Below are 27,211 nucleotides of genomic sequence, written 5' to 3' on the forward strand. Positions count from 1 at the left end.
AATCCTTTCCACACAAAAATATTCAGGACTTGGCATAATTTTGGGGCTTTGATGCTGTGATGAACATCACAAGTAATGATATTTCATTTAAACAAATCTCAAAATGCGGGTATTATGTGTGTGTGTGTTCAGATTCATAGAATCCATAGGAAGTAAGGACTTAGATGTAAATTGTGGCACGTTTGGGTTCAAGTGCACAAAATTTCTCTTTCCCTTCAGATGATGGACTCTACATGCATTCACAGTCTAGAGCGGTCTTATCTGTAGCATTTCTGTGTTGTGTGTAGCAGCTGCTCATCAGGTCTCCAGCAGCAGCAGCAGCAGCAGCAGCATGAAGTAAAACTCTTTTTCTGGCTTCAGAAAAAGCCTCTGTGTGTTTTCTGTTGGCTGTTGTCAAGGCGTGAACCAAAACCCGACTCCTGACAGGCGGCAAAACTCTCGTCGGCTCCAAATAAATGTTGGTTGTAACTCTACTGCGATCTGTCCTCGTCTGCAGCTTCTGACAGCCTCCCCCAAAACTCCCCGCAGCCTCCTCCTAAAACCCCACATCTGACAGCTCCTCCGCTCTAATACCAGACCCCCGACCACGCCAGCTGTGTGTGTGTGTGTGTGTGTGTGTGTGTTGTTTCCTGACAGAGAGGATGAATTTGTGCGGTGACAGCTTCAACAGACGCTCTAATAAAGTACTTTTCTACTCTCTCCTGCTCTGGTTTGTCGTACAGTACTGAGTTCATGTGAAGTCTGAAGACTGAAAGAAAACAAGATTTATATATATTTATAAATAGAGAAAGTTTTCACATGACTGAACCGTGAAGGTGCGCCTGTTTGACCTGACTGGACCCAGCAACAGCCTCAAAGAGAGGAGAATGACTCCTGACAGTAACGTTTCACTTGATAAAGTAGTACTACATTTTGAACAAATATGGTGTGTACACATTTATTGTTATTGGATCTGAAAAGATTAATCGATTAGTTGTCAACTCGTTAATTAATTGCCAACTATTTTGATAATCAATTGGTGTGTCTTTTTCGATGAAAAAATAAATAGAAAATTCTCTCATTCCAGCTTCTTAAATGTGTTTTTTCTCTCCTCTTTGACAGCAAACTGAATATCTTATAGTTGTGGACAAATCGAGACATTTGAGGACGTCATCATCTTTTGAAAAACACTGATCAACATTTTTATCCACTATCTGACATTTTATAGACCAAAAAACGAATTGATTAATCTAGAAAATAACCTGCAGATTAATCAACAATAAAATATGAATTGTTATTGCTTGTTATAGCCCTAATTATTATCATACTTTATTATATGGTATTTAATTAACCAGAGAACTAATCATTTTAAATGAAGGCACCAAGACTACAGCTTTAATGAAAACAATCATCTGCGACAATCTGCAACGTGTCTTCAATGTTGAGATTTTGGGCTGTTTTATTATAAGATTTTCTTCCATAACATGTCTTCTTTTAGACTAGTGGAAAGGCATCCATGATAAGCATTCATTTTACTACACCTTATCTGTGTGTGTCTGTGTGTGTCTGCGTGTGCGTCTAACCTCTTTGATCTCGTCTTTGGCCTGCTGCAGTTTGTCCGGTTTGTTGTTCAACTGCAGTTTGGCTTCAGCTTCTCGTTTCTTCTGCAGGAGCATCTGACTGTCCTGCCACTTCTGCCACGTCTTCATACGGTGGTCAAACACACCCTGCACACACACACACAGACACACACACACACACACACACACAAACAGGACTGTTTACTCCAAAGACCAAGAAAAACAATTAACAATGACTTCAATTTAAAGACCCATTATGGGTTTGTCATAAAGACAGTTGACTTCTATGATACATCGATAATGAGTCTTTAAATTAAAGTCATTGTAACTAACCCAATGTCTTTATTTAAATTTGACAAGATCTCATCTTTACAAATATACCCCAGAAATGTTCACGGCCAGATGCATTCTATAATTGTACAAATCTCAGGGTTTTCATTTTCTTCCATTTCAGCTGCGATGAGTTTAAGCTTTAGCTCAGTGTATTTTACATTATATCTGCCACAAAAATGTAAAGGAAGACAAAACTTAACTGAGCAGCAGAAAAGGACGTTTTGACACATTAACAATAGATCCAAAATGTAGATATATAGTCCTGTGCAAACGTCTAAAGGCAGGTGTTAAAAAATGGTTCATAATGATTCTTTATTTTTATTTAAGTGAGCAAAAAAAATATATATATTTGGGGTTACTACCCTTTGCGTTCAAGCCAGCATCAATTCTTATAGGTACAGTTGCAAAAAGTCTTCTTTGGGGATCGTAGATGCAGTGGTTGGCCAAGGACACTTAGTGCAGCAGATGAAAAACACATCAAGCTTATTTCCCTTTGAAATGGGAAGATGGGAAGATGGGAAGAAACCAGTGGGTCCCAGGTACACCATCTATTGTCTGGAGAAGTCTGGCCAGATGTAGTCTTCATGGGAAAGGTGCAGCCAAAAAGTCATAGCTCCAACTACGTTTTCGTGCATAGTTGAGTAGCTTGGCCTTGTTTTTATGTCGAACATATGGCTTTTTGGCTGCAAGATTTTTCTTTTGTTGGCACACTTTGCATTTTGTAAACATAAAATTGTTTGATAAAATATTTTATAAAGTATTCTTAGTTTACTGCATTTTTCCACACCTGCCTTAGACTTTTGCACAGTACTGTACATATACAGTAATATAACGTCTAACTAAATGCTTTAAGTGTTCGATCTAATAAATACATTACTACTACTAACTACTTTTTCTTTTCTTTTTCTTTTAAATGGTTGGATGGGTTAAAATAAGGTTCAATAGCTGCAGTCACAACACACTGAAATACAGCATACGATCCACAATTTAAGACTACTAGAGTTCTCTTATCTGTTGTTCCATCTAATCTATTGTAGTTCTACTCTACTGTAATTTCACTCTATTTTCCCACTTCCTGTCTGGTTCCTACCTGGACTTGGGTGTTTGGTGTCCAGCAACTCAGGTAATTCAGCAGATCAGAGTATTAGGTATTATTACTGATTTTAAATAACAGCCATAGTTACTCAGCTGTGGGTTTGACGCTGTCGGTGTGTTATCATGGAGTTTGTGTTCTTCCACTACCAGAAGAGCCGCTCGTACCTTGACGGCGGTGATGAGGCGGACGTAGTCACCCAGTAACTCGGAGAAGAGGTAGAAGTCTGCGTTGGCCTGATCCTGGTGCAGCTGGTCGATCTTCTCCTCCACCTCGGCCAGCTGGGACAGAGCTCGGGACAGAGCTGTGTGGTCCTCGCTGTTCCCCAACATGGCTGCCGACTTGGCGAACTGCGCCGTGTTCACCGACAACTCTGAAGACGAGATGATGGGAGGAACTCAAGAGGCAGGGGCCAGAGCGTGTGAGCAGTATGTCTCAAAATATCTGCTTTTCAGATCGTACCTTTCCTGTGAAGGACCAGGGACTCCATGCTGGCATGAAGTTTCCTCAGCTGAACATCCAGATTCTCAAAATGCTGCTGCTTCTCCTCAAACCACTGGCACACACACACACAAACGCAGAAACACACACAAACGCAGAAATACACACACACACACACACACACACAGACACACAATCTAATTTTTTTTAAATTCTATCTGTTACATCAGATTCACTTCTTACTTCTTAATTTCTTTCCTTCCATTTTCTTTTCTTTTTTACCTTTGCTTCCTTCCTTCCTTCCTTTTTTCCTTCCATATTTCCTTATAAACACACTTCCTTTCTTCCTACCTGGTTCCTTATTTCCATGCTCACTTTATTCTGTTTCCTTTTTGCCTCTATCCCCAATTCCTTAATTCATCCTTCTCTACTCTACCTTCTTTACCACTTCTCTAGTTCATATCCCCTCTCTTTTTCTCCCTCCCTTACATCCTTATTTAACCCTCACCTTATTCCCCTTTTCCCTCCATACTTCCCTTTTACATCCTGTCTTTCTTCCTCCCTAGTTCCTTTTTTGTTTCCTTAGTTCTCATCCCTTCTTTACCCCTTCTCTACTTACTTACTTCATCTTTCTTTTCCCTACCTTCCCTCATCCCTACTTCTTAGTTCATATTTCTTTTCTTCTTTCCATCCCATTTTCTCTACATCCTAATTTTTCCTTTCTCCTTTCTTCCTTCCTGATCAAGGGACATTATTTGCTATAGCAACACTTCCCTACTTCGTTATTCCATCTTGTCTTTCTTCCTTCCTCCCCAGCTCCCTTAATTCTTGTCTTTCCTTTAGTCTTACTGAGACCTCCTTCTCTCCTCTTCCCTCTTTATTTCCATTGCTTCATCCCACAATTCTCTCCTCCTCCCCCTCCACTCACAGCGTCTGACTCGTTCATCTTGATGGTCATCTTGTTGACGGCTTCGGCGGCCTTGTTGACCATCCGGAGAAGTCCGGCGCTGCTCAGAGCCTGAGTGCTGACCGCCCGCGGCAACTGGACAACAAATAAACAAGATGAGCAGTTCAGCTGAGGAACAGCCTATTATATCTCACTCATTTTCAACTAATTTCTTAGGTATATATATTAGTCTATATCCACAACGTTCCCCTTCCGAGATTGCCAATGGTTTATGCCATTTGTCCTTCTTTTCAGCCGGATGTCTTTCTTTGTGTTGGCAAAAACTGTCGTTAACTGGTCCTCAGAGCTCTGCAGGGTAAATCCAGACAGCTAGCTAGACTATCTGTCCAATCTGAGCTTTCTGTTGCACGACTAAAACAACTTTCAAACATAGACACCAAAACAAGTTCCTTCCCGAGGCTAGTTTGCAGCGGCACCGTGTCTCTGTGGGGCGCAAAGCGCCGCCCAAGACGATTGTGATTGGTTTAAAGACATGCCGACAAACCAGAGCAAGTTTCTCCCACCCCGGGAGGCTGTGTGGACTAGCCGGACCCTCCTCCACAGCGCTGTGAAAGAAGGGCTGGCAAAGCAAGACTAAGTATTTATGTACAGTCCCGGTTTAATTTGAATCAAACGTCCTCCATCTTTACCTGATGCAGAATAAAGTCCATTTCCACACTACTTCAATCAGCTGAAATTTCACATGTATGTTTCGCTAGAATTATACCTTGTACGATTTAATGTCACATATAAAATGTGATTGACTGATTTCACACAAACACCCTTCATTTAATTGTTATTCCAAGTTGCTTGGCATTTGTCTGCTTTTTAAAAAATTGTTTAGTTTCCATCCAAACCACTTCCTGCACTGATGTTTGACATTAAAGGCCCCATCTTGCACCCGGCGCAGCGCAACGTTAAGCGCGCCTGGTGCACGGGTCTTTTTTCTGGAGTCAAACTAGTCAAAGTGGACTTGGACACGCCCTTAGTGCACCTAAATGCACGCCCTATGCACTTGGATCGGTAAAATAGGGACCTAAAAGGCATCCAACCGCTGAAGGGGATAGTTTAGATATGTGGAGGTGGGGTTGTAAGGAGGTAGGAAGAATTTGCCATGTAAGCCATTAAAATACATATAATTTAAATCCCTGTAAATATTCTTTTACCTTGATTTGTGTGATTTGTTTGTAATTAGCCATTATTTAAAGCAAAGCTTTTATTTGAGGATTCATACTACTGGCTTTGGTTCAGTGAGGTCTTATCTTTCTTATGCACAATTTTCTTCTCTTTTATTTTGTGTTTGTTTTGAAGTTCTTAGAGGTACTGCTTTTGTCTCGTTGCTACTTCAATCTCTTTCCTTCCTGTTTTTTGGTCAGTCACTCATTTTTTGATTGCTTTAAATTATCTATCTTTTATCTAAGCTTAACTTCTATGGTGCTCATGTTTTCCTGCTCTTAGTCTTTCATTTGATCTTTCATTTTCTATTTTTAGATTTTAGCTCGTCACATCGCCATCTTTTCCATTTGTTTTGTTTTTCTTTCTTTCTAATTCATCCCTTAAATATGTTTCACTTAACATGTTCTTTTTTCCTCATTTTTGTTCTCTCTGTTTGTCTCATTTCAAATCTCTTGAATTACATTAATTGGATTTTTTTGTTCCGTTGCCCTCGCTGTTGAATTTTACCTTTTTTTGCTTGCTGTTCAGTTTCTCTCCTTTCTTTCTCATTTCTGCTCTCTTTTCTTTCCGACTCTCTCTCTAACTCTATCAAAGCTGGGACCACCCCCCCGATTGTAATGTCTCCCACGTATTAGCTCCAATCAGATTTAATGCGGCCGCTTTATGTGCCGAGCAACTTTAACAGCTGCAAAAAACAACTCAGAACCCATCGCGTTACTCTGAAAACAGCCAGACGTCCATCTGAAAGTAGGCTCATTTTTCTTCATTTTGGGAAAGTTAACTTTTTCCCTGGACATACAGGGTTTTCCTGTGACGCTGGAGCACATTTGCCCCCGCCCCCCCACCCTCTCTAATCTCATTTAACGGGAGCAGCGGCAGCCAGGGGGACGGCTCGGTCCCCGGGGCCCTCCCTTAAGAAGGGACGAGGGTAAATGAGTGGAGGCTGGGGTTGGGGGGTTAAAAATTGCTTTCAATCGCAGCCCTGTCCCACCCCCCTCCCCTTCCTCTGGTTGTGTTTCATTAAGCGGGCCGGACGAACCGACACGCTCGGTCAAGCGTCCGAGTGATTCATCTGTTAAATCTGTGACATGAGGCCATTTATTCTGGACCCAACAACTGCCGGCTCCATCCCAATGCAATCCCACAAACAGTTAGGTGGGTGGAAGAGACAGGGTGGGTGTGGGTGGGAGTTAGGGGGGGGGTATGAAATGTTACAGAGGATTTAGTCGGAGCGGACAGTAAAGTAAGGAAACAGGGACCGCCGCGGGCCCTTAAACCCTGAGGCAGTTTTTAGAGGCTTGTTGGTTTGACCTTGTCGAGACGTTTTGCTGCTTGTTGGGAAAAAGAAGAGAGGAAAACTCAGACTGTTGTGTGTTTGCTGAGTGTGAGTGAGTGTGTGTGTGTGTGTGTGTGTGTGTGTGTGTGTGTGTGTGTGTGTGTGTGGGGGGGGGGGGGGGGGGGGGGGGGGTTTGCCTCATTTGAGATGGTCTATCAGTCTGTCTCTTCGGTCCAGAGGGAGACATCTCAACAGGACATTACTGTGGATGTTTAGGGTTCCCAGAGAATGCATCAGACCCCTGACCTTTATGCTGGCGTCAACCTGTAGCTCCACTTCAGATCATGAAACTGCTAAATAAGTCAAATACAGCGTCCATAGAAGGTTTTTACTTGGAACAAATCACACCAACTTCAGAGCTTCATGCTGTTTTTGAGGAAGCTGAATTATGATATACTGTATGTGTAGTAATTTATTAGGGGTGGGAATCACCGGAGGCCTCACGATACGATATCATCCCGATTCTTATGTAACGATACAATATAATTGCACTTTCAAACATATTCTGCGATATATTGCAATTTCATTATTTATTCCCTATTGCAAATTATGTCCGCAATAGGAAACTTTTTCAAGATCTGTTTCATTTAAAAATATATATTTCTCTGTTTGTTCATCTCACCTTAATTTTACTGCTGCAAAATGGGATTGTCAACACACATATAAAAATAGATCGATACTTGGCTTCTGTGTATCAATACGGTATTATCACAGAAAATATGATGCTGTATTGTTTTATTGTTGATTTTCTGCAGTGAGGCACTGATGAAGAAGATGTTTCTGACTAACAACGCAGACTGTAGTCCACTGTTTAAGGCTGACTGGAACTTTTTAAAGTTTTAAAGTTGCCAGTTACATTAATAGGCATCAGGCTGTGATGCTAAAACAACATCCCGCCTGTGAGGAAACGAGAAAGCATCATTCTTTGTTTTACCTCTGAGCTCTCCAGGAACTGAAGGACGTCAGGATCCTTCAGCAGGACGGGGAGCTTCACTGTCCTCATCAAATACCTGGAACAGAAGAAGGATATTTTTGATTATGATGACCAGTTTCTAATCAAGTGATTTATTATTCTCCTTGTTGGTTATTGATATGACTGGTTGGTGTCAAAAAGACAAACCTTCCTTAAAATTAAGTGATTCTCTGCTGTGTGTGAAAGGGTCTAATTAAAGAAAACTACTCTCTGTGTGTGTCCATCAGTGTGGAGTTCTGCAGCTCTGAGCTCCACCATCATTGGCTGAGCTTCCTGTCAATCAAACACCATCAGTAAAGGGCAGCAGAATGTCAGCCCCGCCCTCCTTGCTGCGCCTCAGTAACACACACACACACACACACACACACACACACACACACACACACACACACACGCACACACACACACACGCACACGCACACACACACACACACGCACACGCACACGCACACGCACACGCACACGCGCACACACACACACACACGATAATGATGCAAATCATATTTGTGGTTTAACCTATCTGACCAGGTTGATTCCTTCTCGCACTCTAACACACAATTTACAGTATATATACCCTTTAAGAATGTAAGAAAGGAAAACAGTAAGGACTCAGACTTCTTTTATCTAAGAAACTAACTAGTCTCAAATTATTATTTTTCATATTTATTTTTAGTATTATTTATAGAGCACTTTTCAAACTCCATGTTACAAAGTGCATATTGTATTCCCTGTCTGTCTTGTGGGTTTCATTTTCTAACAATAATTTAAAAAAGATGTTGAGTGTCCGTGAATGAGCACAGAGGACGCATTTGAAAACTGCTCCTGCTTATACTGGCATCATCCCATGATGATAGCGTAGCTGATGTGATTAAATGTTGACTGTGCTGGGTAACGTCTGTCTGAAAGTAAGGAGATCGATTTAAAAAAGGATTGTTGATTTATTAGATACACATCTTGCATATAGAGTTTGTCTCATTTGGGCATCTGACCATCTTGCAACCCAAAAGAAAATCAATTAGTGTGGATAGCAAGCAGTAGAAAACAAAGTGCAGTGTTTTTTTGTTTTTTTTAAATGTACTTATCATTTTTTTTACCTTTCAAGTGCCGACCTCCTCTTCTCCACAAACTCGTTGGACGACTGGTCTTCCTTCCCCACCTTCACCTTAGTCATCCCTGTGCAGACCAGGAGACGCCCATTAACATGACTGATTAACAACTGGGACGAGGGCAGTCAGGACTAATTAACGTAACACGCATGCATGCAATCTGTCATCACTGATAGCTTGCAGAGCTCATTTTGAATCACCACCGAGAAAAGAATGAGCGTTTCATGTTGAAAAATCTTTAGTTTTTTTTACTTTGCTCTCTGGAGTGTAAGCGCTGTGTTTTATGTGGACGTCAGTTTGTGCTATTTCATTTTGAGATTATTCTCATTGGATATTGAAGTTCATAAGTGTTTTGGCATGCCTGGTTGAGTGGCACTATATCCATGGTATTGAAAAGGCGGGGGGATCTAATTCTTTTAATTGCGTGTTTTGTATTGCTGTACATGATCAAAAACCATCCCCCCCTCCCTGGACATAACACACAACCATACGTACAACCTGTCATCACTGACAGCTTACAGAGCTACATTAGAATCATTTCATGCTTTTAGGTTGTAGAAAGTCAAACTTCCTGTCGTTTTCTCTCGCCTGTCTCTTATCTTAACCCCTCACTATTTTCGCTCTCGCCCTTCATTTATAATCCACGCCGTCAGTCTTGTGTCTACAGAAGTTTCAGCCCGCTGTGTGCTAGTAATAATCATCCATGCGGAAACATTGACTGAACATGTGTTAACTGACGTGTTGCCCTTTTGATGTATACCATCCTGTTTTTACCTCTTATGAATTTGCACTAATGTCAGCAATTGACTTTTAATTCGGTGATTAACCAAAGCTTCGAGGCAAAGAATTCTGCATCTTGGATTTTTAGTAATAGAATATTTCAAGTTACTCAAGGAATTGTTTCAGCACTAGTAGGCAAAAAATAGATTATGGTATGTCACTGCATCGACGCAGAATTTTCTAGGTCTGTATCGAAATGCATCGCTGCAATGATAAGTTTCAATACTCCTAAAAATCCGCTTCACATACTATGGAAAGACACATCACAGCGTAAACCTCTGTGATCTAACCACTGAGGAGACATCAGAGGGCCCAAAGAAACACACATTAACTCAATGTTTGGAGCCACATCGCACTGTTGTGCTTTAATAAACATCCAACGCTTTCTGAAATGAAAAACAAATTAAAAATCATTCCAAACATTTTAACAGTAGCAATGTGCGGGAGTCAGCGGAAGGAGTGTGTGTGGGGGTGGATTTACTTACCCACAATGCTTTTTTCCGGCGCAGGGGGGACGATGTAGCCTATGTGCAGATACTTGGAGGCCAGTTTACTGTGCAGACCCAGAAAATCACTGAAACGCCTTTTTACTGAAAATTCATGACTCTTAAACAGAGAAATGGAGGTCTGGGGAAGAGAGAAATGAAGCCAAGAGTAAGTACAACTGAGATCATGCAGCAGCTTTCTACTTCTCAAATGTTTAACAGTAGAATGACTGTTACATGACTCCACTAGTTCGAAGAGAGGCAGTGACTTTACATCAGTCCATTATTTTGGTCCAGACAGACATTTCTGGAATTATTATCATCAGTGGTTGTAGACATTCAGGTTCCTTAAGAGGATCAATGCTACTGACTTTTCCTCTACCCTAGTTTCTCAAAGCGCAGCCTGCAGGCACGGGGTGTTCCTCAGAAACCTGTTATTGGGCCCCTAAAAGTAATATAAAATGCATGGATTATATTTTAATCATCCGCAACTTCTTCTTCTACCACCCTCAGGACATGGACAGATTATGAGACCAGGGGTATTTTTTAGTCATTTTGCATCTCCTTGTAGTCATTTTTGGTGTCTTTGTTGTCATTTTCCCTCTCCTTGTATACATTCCCTCGTTCTGGATCCATTTTAGTCCTTTTACTCTTCTACCTGGTTGTTTTGTGTCTCTTTGTCCTGCTTTCTGTCTATTTTCAGTCGTATTGAAAATTCTTGTGGCCTTAAATAATTCTGTGTTGTTTGTAGTCAGTATGTGTGTTTTTTTATCCGTTTGTTGCCTATTTGTATGAATTTTATGTCACCTTATAGTCATTTGTAGTCAGCACAATATGTGTGCGTTTTTAAGTGTCTCACATCTATTTTCAGTAATTTTGTGTCTCTTTGTGTCATTTGGATGGGTTTAAAGTATATTTGAGATCATTTAGCTTCTCTTTTTTAAGCAATATTTTGTGAGTCAGGACCCCTGACCCTGAGGGCCCATTGGATCGGTGCCCGGTAGGCCCGTTCAGTAACCCATCCATGCCTTAGGACAAAGGTTTAAGGTCTGATCCGAGCAGCGGTAAAGATCTAAGAACAGCTGAGGTGTTCAACAGCTCTGTTTTCTCACCTTGGTCGTCACTTTGTAGGCCATGTACGCATTCATCCCATCACCTTAAAAACACACAAAATACTCCATTATCTCATCAGCATTACGTCAAGGAATTAACCCTTAGAAGTAAAAAAACACACAAACACTACTTTATGCGTTTCCTCGGTAACCAAACCCGATAAACAGAGTAACTGATGCTTGAAACAGGAAGACACACATATGTAACAGGTTAAACTGGTTAAACTGGTTACCTGTGTTTTTCTTGAGTGTATTAATAGCTTAATTTACTTTGCTTTGTGACCTTGTGCATGTTTACATAAAGGGACTGTCAAATTTGTTCAGTAATTAACAGCGGCCCCCGTCTGCTGACAATGAAATGTGTGTTTTGCACAGTCAGCAAACATATTAATGCTCAATAATCTCCACAGTTTATCTTCTGATGCTCATTATGGCACATGTTCAGCTGCAAAACCCCTACATATGTTGTTAGGTAACACTTTTGTTTCCCGGCCTGTAGGGACACATAAGAGCCTGCAGGGGGCACTAGCAGGTCTGCAGATCCTTGAACCATTAGTAGAATCCTTTGAAAGTATGATGACAGTGTGACTGAGCAGACCGTTGGCCTCGGTCACTGTCGACGCTGCATTTTACTTTCTGCTGACAGCACACAAAGAGAGAAAAGCTGAAAACAAATGCTACCTCCACCATGTTTATAATATTCAAAGAGGGGAGAGGAGGGACAAGAAGAAAAGTGAGGCTGATGGGAGATGTAGTCTTAGTTTGTAGAAACACTAAAGACATCCCTGGGAAATGAAAAAAAAGAAAAAAAACATTTAAAAAAAAATCTACTGCGGGATTTCTCTGATGTTTCCGGCCTGAAATTCACCTCTCGTTGCTCCAGGATACTCCAGGAGGGAATCTGTGTGTACTCACCCACTTTCTCAGGGTCAGACACTGATATGTGCATGTCAAATGAATCGCTTGCCTCCTCCTCGTCTTCAATCTACACAAGAAAAAAGAAAAAAAAAAGATAAAAAAAAAACATTAATGAAAAGAGTTATGTCCTTTCTCCAAATGTTTCAGGTTTCCAAACATTTATTCCTAAAAAGGAAGATTTTTCAGTATATGATGAATACTTAAATGTACTATAACAGGTAATATGTAATTTTCTGCCGCTAGGGGTCTCTCAATCAAAACAATAACATTGCAGTCAGATTTATATCGAAATATATAAGAACGAAAAAGTGTATCGTAAAATTATGGCTTACAGGGCTCCTGGATAGCTCACCTGGTAGAGCGTGCGCCCACATAAAAAGGCCCAGGTTCGCTTCCGACCTGCGGCACTTTGCGTTTCATTCCCCTCTTCCTCCCCCCCTTCAAACCTGAGCTGTCCTGTCAATAACAAAGGCCTAAAACCTTTCCCGACCACTAAAAATATGTTCCCCTCCCCTAATAATACTGATGATAATAATAATAATGGCATTTGAGGGCCTTCACCTCGTCAAAGGAGGAGTGTGTGAACATGTCGTCGTGAAGGCCGATGCGAGGTGTGAGGACGGAGGTGGGAGGGGTGATGGGGGTGATGGCGGGCGAAGGGCCATCAGACAGCAGGACGTCTCTCTCTGGACTGTCCAACGAAACCTCCTCTGTGGCCTCTGGGACACGACAGACAGAGACAGAGGACATGTGTGATATAAGCGGATATCTATATACCGTGGTGGAAAAAAAGGCAGTACATCTGATGAATTAGATCATATAGAGTCAGTAAAATGATTCCGAAAGTTGAAAAAAATTGTTTTCTTTTTCTTTATCCGTTTCGTGCCAAATGATAAAATAATAGTGTCGGCAAACCAACAATGCACTTTTTACCATGTTTATCTCATTTTAATACTGCACTCCTACAACATGTCAGACTCATGATGGACATTTGAAAAAAGAGTGGCACTGATACCACTTTCTTTAGACCAAGTAAAAGTACTTACGTCTGTGTATATAACTGACACAGCGTACCAAGATGAGTACTTACTCACTGTCTGGTTTGGATCTGCCACCAAAAAGGACAGGAGCAGACTACAACGGACAGTTAGGACGGCAGAGGGTGCCTGCCTGCCCTCCATTCATGACCTACACTCTTCCAGAGTCAGGAAACGGGCAGGAACCATCACTGCAGACCCATCTCACCCCGGATACAACCTGTTACAGCTTCTACTCCCTAGTAGTTGCTACAGAGCACTGTTCGCCAAAACTAACAGACTCAGGAACAGTTTCTACCCACAATCCATCACTCTGATGGACAGCTGACTTCTTACTCACAGTGTCAGGTTCAATTCTGTGCAATAACCCAGCACCACTGTCTCTAATCACCGTTAACTGGTTCCACTACTTATTTATTCAACATTGACATTCTCTATTTCAGAGCTGTTCATACTGTTCATATTGTAGTATAATACTTATATAATAAAATATTTTTTGCGGCTTCCTTTGCCCTGCTCCATAATTACAATAATAATAATAAAAATGTACTCCTGCTTACTTTGCACTCTTCATTGCACTATTGTCTCAACTTTTCTACATTGTTTCTGATTATAGTGTGTATACTGTATACATATATATTTATTTTCGTATAAGTAAGCACATTAATATCGATACGATCCAAAGCCAAATTCCTCGTAAGTGTCCTCGTACCTAGCAAATGAAGCTGATTCTGATTACAGTAAGTTCCAACAATTACTTGTATAACAGGAAGTCTTGTCGGTGCCAACATGCCTTTGTTGACTGTTTACATAACTCTCTCGAAGGCAAAATGGGGCCACACCGGGGACTTCATAGAAGCAGGAGGATTTTCCAGTTCTGTCGTTTCTTCGTCACTTCAGACTCCGGCAGTGGCCACGGTGTCTGAAAAAGTGCAGCTGCAGGCTACCGCTGAGCTGCACGTCGTTGTAATCCTTTACAGTAAAACACAGCCCGGCTTCAGACTGTTGAGCTATAGGATTTATAGCTGTGTTTAATCAAGCTACTAGCCAACGGTAAAATAAAGTTACCTGCTGCCAAAGGTAATGCTGACTAGTGGCTTATGCAGTGATTCTTGAAGTGCTATCGGGTTCGGTTGTTTCGGAGTAGCTTTATGACAGTTGGACCCGATACTGGTATTGACGCATCCCCATTTAACAACAAGTAAGTTCAAAATCGATGCAGTAAAACCAGTGGTATCCTCTTTTTATTCTCTGCATTCTTCTTTCTTGTCAGAACCTGGGCCTACAGTGCCCACAATGCAGCTCAAGAGGCAACAGTGTGGTCAGAAGTTCGGGTGTTTCATTCTAGTAGAAGCTCATGTATCCTGCAGCAAAGGTGAGCCATAGCTTCTTTCTAACTCCACACTTCCAGATCCATGATTCATTTTCAAACTTGTAGTCTTCAGCCCCAACCGAAGCGACATCACTTGACAACACGTATCAGATTTCACACGGCTTATACAACTTTATTATCATATGCAGTAGTGATCCAGTATTACTTTATATAGAGATAAGACCAAAATAAGACAGAACTTTATTTATCCCAAGGGAAATTGTAGCAGCTGCAGTAGTTGGGTGGCATTAGCCCAGTCCATAGGGAGTTGGGTTGGGAACCGGAGGGTCACTGGTTCAAATCCCCGTATGGACCCAAAAAGTTGGGAGTGTGGATTGGTGGCTGGAGAGATGCCAGTTCACCTCCTGGGCCCTGCCAGGTGCCCTTGAGCAAGGCACCGTACCCCCCTGACCGCTCAGGGCGCTGGTTCAGCTGGCAGCCCACTCACTCTAACATCTCTTCATGTATAGGTCCTGAGCATGTGTGTGTATTATCTTATCTTATAAAAGAGGGAAGAGCGGTGTGTGTGTGTGTGTGTGTGTGTGTGTGTGTGTGTGTGTGTGTGTGTGTACCTGCAAATAGGTCCTCTGGATCATCATCAAACAGTGAATCCTGTTTTGGTCCATTTGAGTTGGTGCTTATGTCCTCAGCAGGTAGACTGGCTGGTTCCGACTGCGTGCACACACACACACACACACACGTCACTCTTTGTGAAGCAGGAAAAGGGCAACCAGACGAGATCTTATAAAAGCTTTTTACAAGGAAACCAATAGTAATGAAAGAACATATTTTTGGAGGTCTGGTTGTATAATCAACCACAGACAGACTTAAATACTTAATTCAGCTATAGTAAAAGTCCTCCATTCTGCATCCATGTACACATTTTCAACAACAACTGAACATGCACATTGTCAAACAAAGGTTGGTAGTAACGTCGGTTCAACGTCATAAAAGCAAAGTATCTCAACTTAAAGGAGAAGGAAAGTGGAAGCTTTGCAGCGGCCACATCTGTGCAGAAGAAGTGTGTGTCATCCATCCTGCTGAACCACAGAGTTTCCTGTCTGCCTGCGAGGAAGCAGCCAGCTGCTCCATGAACCGATGGATCAGCAGCAGCTCGTCGCAGATCAGTAACTGAATGACTAACTATACATTACGGACATCAGGGGGAGATCTTTGTAATCCGTTTCGGTAAAGAGCACAAATATTCCAGATAGCGACAATACAGTGGTAATTAAAATGCAGTTTCAGCAGTTTAAGAGTCTGTGGGGGCTTAAGTGAAACAGAAGGACGGTTTGCGTGAATAAAGTTGCAAACCTCAGCATGCTGTCCCTGATCAGCTGTCCAACACTTTGATAAGACATCTTGAAAAGCTACCCAACGTATATTTCCATGAAATGTACTCATCACATTCATGCTTAAGTGCAGAAAAATGTTGAGAAATGCATCTGAATGGAAATGGTGGTGCATTCGCAAGCTGTTGCATCTGCTACTACGGCAGAGAATTTACAGATTAGAATAACTCTCATTCAAAGTAGGAATTTTTGTGTATTTAAAGCAAATCTGTGATCAGAATTTATAGTAAGGCTGGTGCCTTCCAAACCAAAAGCCCTTTAATCCACAAGAAAGCTTTCTCATAACTGGGTTTGAGGATAATCATAGAAATGTAGAGTAACTGTAAATTGCTCTACATTACTGCTCATAACAAACAATACAAATATTTAAAGCTAACCACTATAGCAGACTCAAATAGCTAACAGAGCCCATTCCACCAACTGGGGAATTAGGGGCCAATTGAGGCTAAAGCAGTAAAATAACAGAAGCAACTAGAAGGGCACTCAGAGAGTACAGATCTCCAATGCATGCCCTATTTACCAATGTTCATGCTGTGTGAATTTGCCGGTCACAAAATTGTTTTTCCGACTTATTCTGACACTACGTGAATGCAGCACAAACGCCTTATCTCGTCTTATCATTCAAATCAGTGTAAACAAAAGTAAAAAATAATTTAGGTATCCGCCCTGAGATTTGGAAAATTAGTAAACGTAATACAACATGTTTTGTGCAACATACCACTTAGCACCAACTTTAGATTAGAGACCCTATTTATTGATATTGACTGATTTCAATATCAATCGATCCAACACCAAAGATTTTTTTGGGACCTTAAAATATTGTTTCCAAAATCGTTCATCAACTTGTTGGAATGAGACCTAACAATAATGGTAATGGTAACGGTAACAGACACTTCCCTTTCCAACCTGTAGGGGGACCGAAGAGGAATAGTGCTTTGGTGTCTACTGTAAAGGTGCTGGTTGACAAGCAAGTAGCTAGCTACTGCTAGGTCATTCTTGGTGGGTAACATAAGATTAAGACATTGTTCAACACGCTCAGTTATTATTAGTATGATTATTTTGACCGCGGTTAAACAACTCTGGGCTAACCCACGAGGTTATCAGTAACGTTAACTGTATAGATAGACGACTGATCTAATGGTAATTGAGCTAGCTAGCACACCCCTGTCTTCTGCCTCGGTCTCCAGGCACTGAGAGGCTTCAGCCGGGATGAGAGCTGACAACAGCTACCAGACACAAGGGGGATAAAAGGGGAAAAATCTTTTTTTTTCTGGTCTTGTGCATCTACCTTGCAAAGGATCAGTTTGGAAACCTAAAAATACCAGGATATAAACACAAAATACCAGGATATAACACAAAATATAAGGATATAACACAAAATATAAGGATATAAAAGCACAGATGTGGCCAGCTATCAGCCAGCCAGTTCAGCACTTACTGCAACTCGGGTGCTAAGGACACTAACGGCAGCTTACATTTTTCATAGTTGTCATCAATCAGTGCCAATGTTTTTTACTGCATGACTGGAAAGGTGAAAGAACTGCTGAGAACCACTTCTTCTTATATAAACTCCTGCTGACGTGCCCTTTAGCAAGGCAGCGGACCCCTGGCTGGTACACAACACAACACTGCAGAAACACTTCTCTGCTGTTCATCTGCATGTAGCAGTCAACAGTTACTGAATCACATGTGCCTTTATCTCACACACACACACAAGTTGTATGCAAGAGGGGAAACACAGAATGAAACATTCTCCCGTTACTTTAAAATCACATCTGAAGAGATAAACTCATAGACCTGTTCAGTCTAGGAGAGACGAGGAAGATGGAGAGATTTGGCTGAGCAGATAGGAAAAGGAGAGGATGCACAGAAAGAGAAGTGGAAATGAGTGATGATAGAGAGGAGCTTCCACCCACCTTACTCAGCAAACACACAGAGAGGGGTCAGAGGAAACACACACACACACACACACACACACACACACACACACACACACACACACACACACACACACACACACACACACACACACACACACACACACACACACACACACACACACACACACACACACACACACACACACACACACACACACACACACACACACACACACACACACACACACACACACACACACACACACACACACACACACCATTAAAGAGTGCTGTTGTGACACTCATCACCAGGAATAAAATCCTGAGTGCTGACATGACAAAAGCAGAAAAACAACCGTTTTTGTGTGTGTGTGTGTGTGTGTGTGTGTGTGTGTTTGTGTGTTTGAGCTGAAGTTACGACACAGCTGAAGAAGCAACTTTTTAACTGAAAAACTGTTTGAAACTGATTATGTGACATGTTGTCTCATTCCTCTTCCAGGCCGTCTGCCAACTCAAATCTTAAAGGGTCAGTTCACCCAAAAAACACCTTTGTGTTTATCAGTAGCAGTATGTAGTTCTGTTTTTAGGTGCCAACGTCTTTCTCTTTGCAATATGGGGAGCTGAACCAAACTTTTTTTTTTATGTTCGAGAAAGTAATAAATAACGGTTTGCTATGACAACGCCTAAACTACTAAAACTTGACAAAAACTTTGATGTTCAGAGCAGAGGCTGTAATATAAAGGCAAGGCAAGGCAGGGCAGCTTTATCTGTAGAGCACATTTCAGCAACAGGGCAATTCATAGTGCTTTACACAACAAAGTTAAAAAACAGTTAAAAAATAAAAAGAAGAACATGCAGCAGTGCTCTCTTCCGCCTACTACAGTCCTTCAAGACGCCTGGTTAACTAGTATGAATGAATGGCTGCAGTTATGACATGCAATAGATATCTATGTGTTGCATTTTTATAGAAACATATTGTACATGAAGCTCTTCAAGGGAAATTCTGATGTTATTGTCATGCTGGGTTACGTTAAACCAGGTGCTGCTTTACTTAGTCTGAGGGTGTTGATCTAAAACAAAACTTTTTAGATTTCAATACGATTTCTCTTTCATCCATTACTTTCATATCATCTGCATATATTAATAGTGAGAGTAGATTCTGCCAAACTAACAGGTCAGTATCTTGCTTTCTGTTACTTACACCATATACATAAACCCTGCCACACTGGGTTTTGTGTTCCAAATCTGCTCTGCCCTTTATTTAAAATAATAAACAAAAACACAGATCAGTGTCACGTCTGCAATCACCTTCCAATCATATCAAGGGTAAAAGGCTTTTATCAACATCTACAACACAGCCTTGATGATGCGTTGCTTGCTGACATATAAGAGATGCAATCATGTGACCGTCATCACAAAATGTCCTTTAGTCAAAACATTTAAATAATTTAAGAAAACAAAACGTGAAAAGTAGCCATTAAAATAAAGTGCTTGATTTGTGACCTAGTGGTGGGGGGGGCAGTGCATGGTCTGCACGTGAAGCGAAGGTCATAGGAACTCAATGTTGGTTTTCTGCCTTGCGGCTTTTCTCCAGATTCTCTGAATCTTTTGATGATATGGTCTGTAGATGCTGAAATCCCTAAATGCCTTGCAATTGTACATTGAGAAACGTTGTTGTTGTTCTTCACGCAGTTCTTCACAAAGTGTTGAACCTTGCCCTCCATCCTTGCTTGTGAACAACTGAGCCTTTTGGGGATTCTCCTTTTATACCCAATCATTACACTCCTCACTGTTCCCAATGAACCTGTTCCCCTGTGGAATGATACAAACAGGTGTTTTTTTTAGCATTCCTCAACTTTCCCAGTCTTTTGTTGGCCCTTTCCCGGCTTTTTGTACCATGCTGTAAATGTGTTCTCCGCATTCTCTTTGGAAATATGAGCAAATTATGCAATTTCTTGTGTCAACACGATTGGTTGGTTTTCATTCAATGTATTTTCCTTTAACAATGTGTCATCCTTGTTTCTGAGAAGCTGACTTAAACATGTCCTTGAGGTTTTACATCCATATTCTGAAAACAAAATGGACAAAATATTACGAACGCCAGCCCACTCTAAATCCACTCCAGTACAACTACCCCGCCTGTGTTTAGTTCAAAGTAGTTGTGTGCAGTTATGTGGGCATTACTGCATTTGAATGAAATTTGTACACCTTTGTTGTACTGAGCATTTAAATTAAATCTTAACTTATTTTCAGAGTCGCTCTCACACTGTCAGGACACAGCTACCTGCTGGATTACACCCTTTATTTCTCTGTGGCTTCCACCCTAAAAGTATGATTTAGGATTAATTAAACTTAAAAAACTTCAACCAGTGTATTTAGTTTATTCAAAACACAACAAAGAAATGATTTTAATCTGCTGAACTGCACTCTTGATGTTTGTCCGTTTTTTCCAGATTGCCCTGAATGCATCACCCCCACACCTGTGTGACTGTCACCTGACGGCGATCAAACCCACCTATTGTGCGTTTTTAACGGCACAAATATGACCCTACTGGGCACCTGTAACCGTGGCTCTGAAGGCCACGGTTGGTGTTGTTACACAAAGCATTTACAGTGCTGTAAAACAGATGTTTGCTTAATGATGACAGTGCATTGATGAATTAAACAGAAGCTTCCGCGCGCACACACCAAACCCCATTCAAAAAAACAACCGTTTTAAAGGTTTCCTCCCTGCATGCACCCTCTCCTCTAAGTTTCCATGTGTTGTCAGATGTAAGCATCACGCCCTGTCTGCCAGAGCTCCCCTCGGCCTCCCTACATCACCTACTCCTCTTCCTCCTTACCTCTAGTGTGGCAACCGGTTCTGGGAACAGGTCCTCCCCGTTCTCAAGCTCATGGAAGTCGGTGTGCTGCGGTGGAGGGTCCCTGGCTATGTCCGCCATGGTCGCGTTGCTGCGGTTGATTGTGACGATAGCTAACAGCTAGCTAACGGACACATATACACACACATACAACGACAGACAGAAAACAGTCGACTGACAGAGCGAAGAGGAGGGGGGAGTCAGGAGGTTTTCCCAGCTTTGTCATATGACCACAGGAGTCTTGATGGGAGCCAGCGATGTGGGGGAAAGAGGTCTCACTCTGCCGCGGTTTCCCAGCACCGCGAGTTTGACGACGACTCAGAGTACTGCACAGAGTCGGGCAATCTTCAAGCAAATAAATCGATGAATGTGGATGTGAAATGAACAATGTAGTGATAAATAATTAATGATTTGATTAACGTATGGCAAAAACAGGATTAAGAAGTTATATTATGAAAACACAGCCAATTTTCACATTTTCACTAGTCTTACATTCATCATTCACATCACAAAAGTGCCTATCATTTTAGTAAAATGGCCTCAAGGGTGAAAGTAGCTAAATAAAAAAATAAAAAAGGGATCAGATTAAATTTTTATCTTACAAAAAACTCTAACTTGGTATATACCTAGGCTATACCAAGAAGTAAAACACACTAAAGTAGGTCTACATAAATCAATAGATTTATATTGGTATCATATTGGAATGAATTGATTCAATATTTCAGCCTCATTCAACCTAGCCCTTTTATTTCAGAATGTATCTTATTTTGGGGGAGTATATATTAACACTGTGTCTGCTTTAAGTTCAATTGGTGTGCTCCTTTTTTAATACCACCGTTCAACTATAGACGATCTTTGTGTGGTTTCAGCCGGATCCTATTCAGCAACACACACGTTTATGTTTCCGCGTAGTTAGTTAGCAGATCAACCAACGGCGGCTAGAGTTAAATAACAGCTAGCTAGGGTTAAACTACAGCTAATACCGCTAAAAAGTTAGGTTAAATAACGTTTTAGATGCTGAGAGTTCCCGTTTCCTTCACCAGATAGCTGTTTAGCTAACACGTGGTGTTTATATCGGCTCTGATAGGCAGGGAATTACTTCCTGTTTGGACTTTATGGTAGCATGGCTGCTAGCGGGGAAACGGCTAACATGCCATCGGAACAAGAACAGCATGAAGTCCGAAATATAACCCAGGAGGAGGAGGAGGACCTGGAGCTAGCGTTAGCAAACATGACCGTGGAAGGTAAACAGCAGTACCAGTGGTTAAAGTACTAATACTAAAACCAATACCTCACTGTAAAAATACTATGTCACGAGTAACACTCAAAGTTTTAATTAGGGAAAAGTACCAAAGCATCATCATGAGTATCAAAATGTACTTATTATCACAGTGAGTGGTTTTAGCTTACTATACTGAAGTAAAGGATCTGAATATTTCTGATTTCTGATCTGAATATTTCTTACAGTGCTGATAACACCCCCATCAATTATTTGTTCATAATATATATATATATATATATATATATATATATATATATATATATATATATATATAGTAGAAGTAAAAAGTGACATGAAAAGAAAAAAAAACATCAAGTACCTAGACTTTGTACTTAAGTACAGTACTTGAGTGAAAGTAGTTAATATCATTATATTGTATTGCAGTACTTTCTTGTTATTAATGGTAAATAATAGCAGTGATACGAGTCAGTCACTCATCTATCAGATCGTGGTCTTGATGCTCCTACTGTAGTGTGAATGCAAAACACTTGTATGTGTGACGTGGGGTTCACCACTGCCGATATATCGGCCAATATTTATTAAAAAAAATAATAATCCAGAAATGCGTTACAAAACATAAACAGACTTCCCCAACATTAGTTATTTGTAATTATTTATGAGTTCTCACTAAAATAATATGATAGTAATTTGTTTTACTGTCACAACAGAACAGAGGGACATCAAAATATATTAAAGTTCTGATAAATAAAATGTAAAAAAAAAAAACTTAAGATATGTAACTTAAAGTCCTTTAAACAAAAAAACATTAACAAAAAAAAATCAGTGTTTGCGACAGGGACGTGGTAGAGCGCCCTCTGGTGGACAAACTATGTCTAAACTTTTTCTTCTTCTTCTAGTCCGTAGAAATATAACCGTTAAAGGTTGTTGATGCCCAGTCTGACCAATAGCTGAACATGTTGAATAGCTCCTCAATCCACTGAATCCGTTAAACCCATGATCCTCAGTGGCTGTTCCAGTTTGAAGAATCCAGCCAGAGTCCTAAAATCGTTGTGATGTTTTCTGATGTCCCCTTTGTTTACTGACCGAGACGTTTGTCTTCTTGGTTCTGTCTCCTGTCCCAGAGCTCCTGCAGAGGATTCAGGCTGTGCAGACGGACAGTATGACCGAAGACCGCGGCGCGAACACGGATGCAGACTGGGAAAGTCAGGTGGCGGCCATGTTGGAGTACAGCTGCAGCCTGACGGCGCAGTACGACAGTCTGAGGAAGACACAGGAAGAGGAGGGGCTGGCACACGAGAAACACAAACAACAAGTGCAGAAAAGAAAGGAGGAGGCCACCCGCCAGCACCAGGTGGGACTGGGTGACGGTGCTCTGTGGAGTTGTTGTTGTGACCCTTTAACAAAAGTGTAGTCCACAATCGTACTGTGGCTGTGTTTTCAGGCTCTTCTGGACAAACTGGAGTCTCTGCGAGTCAAACTGCAGCTCAACAACTCTAAAGCCACTAGGAAGAACTTCTTAGCCAAGAAACAGGAAATGATGTCAGAGAAGAACAGAGCAGAGGAGGAGAGGAACAGGTACAGACCAAGAACAGTGGTAATAAATGAATGAAAACACAAAGGAAGGCGGTTTTTGATTCTAATAATGTCTTTTGACTATATAACTTCTGGAATGCTTTTCTACACTCAACTCTAAACTGTGAACAGATGGGACGCAACGGAAATAGCCTTTATACAAAATATTTAAAAAAATCAGGTGTTAAAAAATGACATCATGCAACATGTTAAGGGAGTACTACCGAACCGCACCTCTGTGTACTTTGTGTGTCCGCAGCTGCTTCACAGTAAAAGCCTTCCAGAAGTGGCAAAAAATATTTTGCCCCTTAAATACTTAAAAGATACAAGAAACTGCCGATGGTCCTAACGTCTTATTTCTGTGTTGTTTAAACGTGGGTTAGTCTGAAAGTAACTAAGTAAATTGAACACACGAATTAATCTATAAGGTTCTAAAAAATACTGTGATTATTATAAGAGCCATTTCAAATTGTTACTCGCATTTTGAATAAAGAAATCATTTTAAATGCTAGCAATAGCAAATTACCAATTGTTGTTTTGTTGGGATAATCTTTATGTAGCGTGATTAACACAAACATTTAAAATTTAGGAACCCTTTTTTGTGTGTGTAAAGAATGAACTAAGTTCTAGATCTAACTTTTTTCACTTCAGTCGCACTGCTGTTGTAGTTTTACTTTCGCCCTCTTCCCCTCCAGGCTGTCCAAGGAGCTGGAGGAAAGCGAGCGAAAGCTAACGGCTCTCACGGAGGAGCAGAGCGAAGAGCAGCGGCGGTGGCAGGAGGAGCTGGACGAGCTGAGGCAGGACATGGAGCGAGTGCGGAAGGAGGCGCAGCAGGCCGAGCTGCTGGCCTTACAAGACGAGATCGCTGCCGTGGAGAGGCAGAGGGACGTCGCCATGGCTCGCATCGAGGCCTGGCTGAGAGAGGTACAGGCGTCCGCTTCCATCTAAATCCTGTGGTAAAAAAAACAAATGGTAGAAACGCGTAACTGTCCCGTTGACGTTTGTGGTCACCTCTCCCAGGTGGGTCAGTACCTGAACACGCTCAGGGCGGAGTTCCCGCAGCAGTACCCTCAAGAGAGACAGAAGTGGGAGAAGAATGAAGCTGTGGTCCGGAAGAACCAGGCCGAGCTCCAGAGCCGCTTCCAGGAGGTTCTGCAGCAGCTCCAGCAGGGTCGAGAGTTAGAGTCCCTCCCCAGGATCAACGTGCCGTCTCTGCCGCAGATCCCCATAGTAAGCAACCTCCCCCGCCAATTTGTTACTTTTTGTCTGTTGTTGATGCAGCCCGTTTGTGCATTGCGGTTGTCTGTTAGAAGCTGTCTTAAATTGACGTTTTTAGCCACATTTGTACGATACACTTTTTAGATCTTTTTGGATTTTAACCCTACATTTTAACCGCAGGAAGGATTTTAGTCATCGAACGTCAGGATGTAAAGTTATCAGAGAAAAAGCTGAGAAAGCAGTAGGAGCAACTCGATTGCTGCTTCTCTGCCAAGCAGCCCAACAGCATGGGAACGATAAATACTGAAGGAATGGTGACGGGGGGGTCTGTTTCAGAAAGCAGGTTGAGTGAAAACTCTGAGTTAGTTAACCCTGAGATAAGGGAAACTCTGGGTCATCAGTTTCAGAAAGGGAGGTTAATCATACCTGAGAGAGAGGGGGAACTCCAGAAAGAGAGGTAACTTAACCTCGGTCAGTTACTATGGTAACTGAGCCTGTGAACCTAACCTGGTTGGGAGCAGGTTTTCTTCTCTCAGTCTCCTCCCTCTAACTCAGCGCACTCTTTTCCTCATTCAGTCGGTATCAGGTGAATTTTACCGCAGTTTGTTATTGCCATGAATAAGAAAACAGTGTTTTATTAACCATCCTAGGCAGACTACACGTTTTTTTTCTTCTCAAAACATGGCATTTCCTTTTATCGACAATCCCTGTTGACGAAGAAGTTGTATTACTTCGCAGGGAGTTAGACACGTTGGGAGATGATATTGAGACCCCGACTATAGATGTTTTTTTCATTTCCAGATAACTACCTATTTTATACCTTTTTTAAACATATTTGTATTGTTCCCTGGACACAAACCAGTACGAGCCATTAAAAAGGAGCTCCACAGTATTGCAGTTGAATGATGTAGGCCCTTTGAAATAAGATTGTGAATTATAATTCTGTTAATGATGGTGCTGCAGCCTCAGAATGGGGTCAGTACGCGTAGGGCTTTCCTCATCTCGGGGTAAATCATTTAGAGTTTAGGGTTAGACTCGGCCCCTGGAGAAGTTGATTGCAAAAGCAAAAAATTCTTTTGCTTAAGAAATGACAAACAATCAATGATCAAGACATAATTTTTATAATGTCGGACCTACTCAAGGGGATCTCAGGTGGAGGAATGTCAGGGTTCAAGGGGTTTAACTTATTTTCTCTTTCCTCCCACAGGCTGATCTCAGATTCAACCAGGTGATGCAGTCACTGGCCCGTCCCCAGTTCATGCCCCCACCTCTTCCAATCCCAGTAAACCGACACCCCCACTATTACCAGTATCAGCCCCCTCACCATCCCCAGTACCGTCACCGCTACCACCACCCGCCGCACCAGCACCAGCACCAGTTCCAACCCCCTTTCCCACCCCAGCACCAGCCTCTCCACCTGCCTCCGCCTCATTTCCAGCCCCACATCAGACCTCCAATAAGAGTGACTCCCCCTCCCAATCTCTCCCCGTCCCCTCCTGTAGTTCCCTCCCCGCCTCCCGCCACTGCCTCTGCCAATTCTGCCCCCTCCGGCAAACTTGACAAAGTCCTGGAGAAGCTCGGGACTCGGTTCCCACAATGCAACAAGGCTCAGCTGACGTTGCTGCTCCAGCAGGTAAAGAGCTCCCGCGGCACGCTGGCTGGCATGTCCATGGAAGAAGTCATCGAGCAGGTCGGCTTTAAGCTGGCCCAGAACGAGAGGTCGGCCCCGGGGCCCATCAGCCGGCCCACGCACCCTGGCCCCATCCAGAGGCCGACACCTCCCGCGCAGAGGGCAGCGGCGGCAGGTGGAGGTCAGGCTGTTGGAGCCCGTAAACTCTGCCTGATGTGTCAGAACCACGTGGATCCAGACACCCGCCATCCACTGAGCTGCTCCCACACCATCCACAAAGACTGCATCAGAGTCTGGCTGCAGTCCAGCAAGAACAACTCCTGCCCCTTCTGCCCGGGAAAGTGACGCAGGAAACTCAACTAGACTCGAATCTCGAAAACTCGAAATCACTTTGATGTTCAAAAGATGTGGTTATTCATCATTGTTTTTTGTTTTGTTTTAAAATACAATCTACAGTAAAGATAATTAAAGAATACATATGATTTGTCCTGCCAGCAACACGCAGCAGTGCACATCGTTGGGAAACTATAACCTGAATGATACTTATATATATATACCTTAGTTTGAGAAATATTGTTTTCTACAATTCTTTTTGTTTTGATCAATCTTCTCAATTCATCAGTTGTTGTTGTTGCTTGTCTTATCGCATGCACCCAAACAATAGGTTTTACAAAATAGTTTTTTTTAAATTGTGAAAGATATGAGATAAAAACAATTAAAAGAATCACAGAAGGCTTGTATCATGTGGACGCAGTGGAACAGTTTTGTTGTCATTACTTAGAGTTCTT

At 41.9% G+C, this 27,211-nt stretch overlaps 2 protein-coding genes across 4 annotated transcripts in view; one reads left to right on the forward strand and one right to left on the reverse strand.

Annotated features, from left to right (window-relative positions):
* The window catches only part of snx2 (sorting nexin 2), a 28,102-nt gene extending 7,091 nt beyond the window's left edge, over positions 1–21,011 (reverse strand). For both annotated transcript variants that reach the window (XM_034871194.1, XM_034871193.1), the window contains exons 1-12: positions 20,743–21,011; positions 15,240–15,339; positions 12,820–12,977; positions 12,256–12,325; positions 11,341–11,384; positions 10,229–10,370; positions 8,952–9,030; positions 7,819–7,894; positions 4,355–4,468; positions 3,448–3,541; positions 3,153–3,358; positions 1,563–1,706 (exon numbers count right to left, since the gene is read on the reverse strand). In XM_034871194.1, coding sequence (XP_034727085.1) covers positions 1,563–1,706; positions 3,153–3,358; positions 3,448–3,541; positions 4,355–4,468; positions 7,819–7,894; positions 8,952–9,030; positions 10,229–10,370; positions 11,341–11,384; positions 12,256–12,325; positions 12,820–12,977; positions 15,240–15,339; positions 20,743–20,841 — 1,326 coding nt within the window. In that variant the 5' untranslated portion in view covers positions 20,842–21,011. The remainder of the gene's footprint in view (positions 1–1,562; positions 1,707–3,152; positions 3,359–3,447; positions 3,542–4,354; positions 4,469–7,818; positions 7,895–8,951; positions 9,031–10,228; positions 10,371–11,340; positions 11,385–12,255; positions 12,326–12,819; positions 12,978–15,239; positions 15,340–20,742) is intronic.
* On the forward strand, positions 587–26,921 carry rnf214 (ring finger protein 214). Of its 2 annotated transcripts, XM_034871187.1 has the most exons (8): positions 587–597; positions 788–790; positions 21,720–22,004; positions 23,125–23,354; positions 23,445–23,578; positions 24,271–24,499; positions 24,596–24,805; positions 26,001–26,921. In XM_034871187.1, the coding sequence occupies exons 3-8, from the start codon at positions 21,884–21,886 to the stop codon at positions 26,766–26,768; spliced, it is 1,692 nt and encodes a 563-aa protein (XP_034727078.1). In that variant the 5' UTR covers positions 587–597; positions 788–790; positions 21,720–21,883; the 3' UTR covers positions 26,769–26,921. The 2 variants fall into 2 exon arrangements, with proteins under 2 accessions (XP_034727078.1, XP_034727077.1); XM_034871186.1 differs by lacking the exons at positions 587–597; positions 788–790 and having other exon boundaries at positions 21,611–22,004.
* Positions 26,922–27,211: the final 290 nt, after the last annotated feature.

This window comes from Etheostoma cragini, chromosome 5, assembly GCF_013103735.1.
Source record: "Etheostoma cragini isolate CJK2018 chromosome 5, CSU_Ecrag_1.0, whole genome shotgun sequence".
NCBI classification, from domain to species: domain Eukaryota; kingdom Metazoa; phylum Chordata; class Actinopteri; order Perciformes; family Percidae; genus Etheostoma; species Etheostoma cragini.

What these genes read in the sequence shown, in the direction of transcription:
- rnf214 (XM_034871187.1), top strand. Translation starts at nt 21,884, where the DNA reads ATGGCTGCTAGCGGGGAAACGGCTAACATGCCATCGGAACAAGAACAG. An exon ending in TCGAGGCCTGGCTGAGAGAG is followed by an intron (nt 24,500 to 24,595) that starts GTACAGGCGTCC and finishes CACCTCTCCCAG; the next exon opens with GTGGGTCAGTACCTGAACAC. An exon ending in CTCTGCCGCAGATCCCCATA is followed by an intron (nt 24,806 to 26,000) that starts GTAAGCAACCTC and finishes TTCCTCCCACAG; the next exon opens with GCTGATCTCAGATTCAACCA.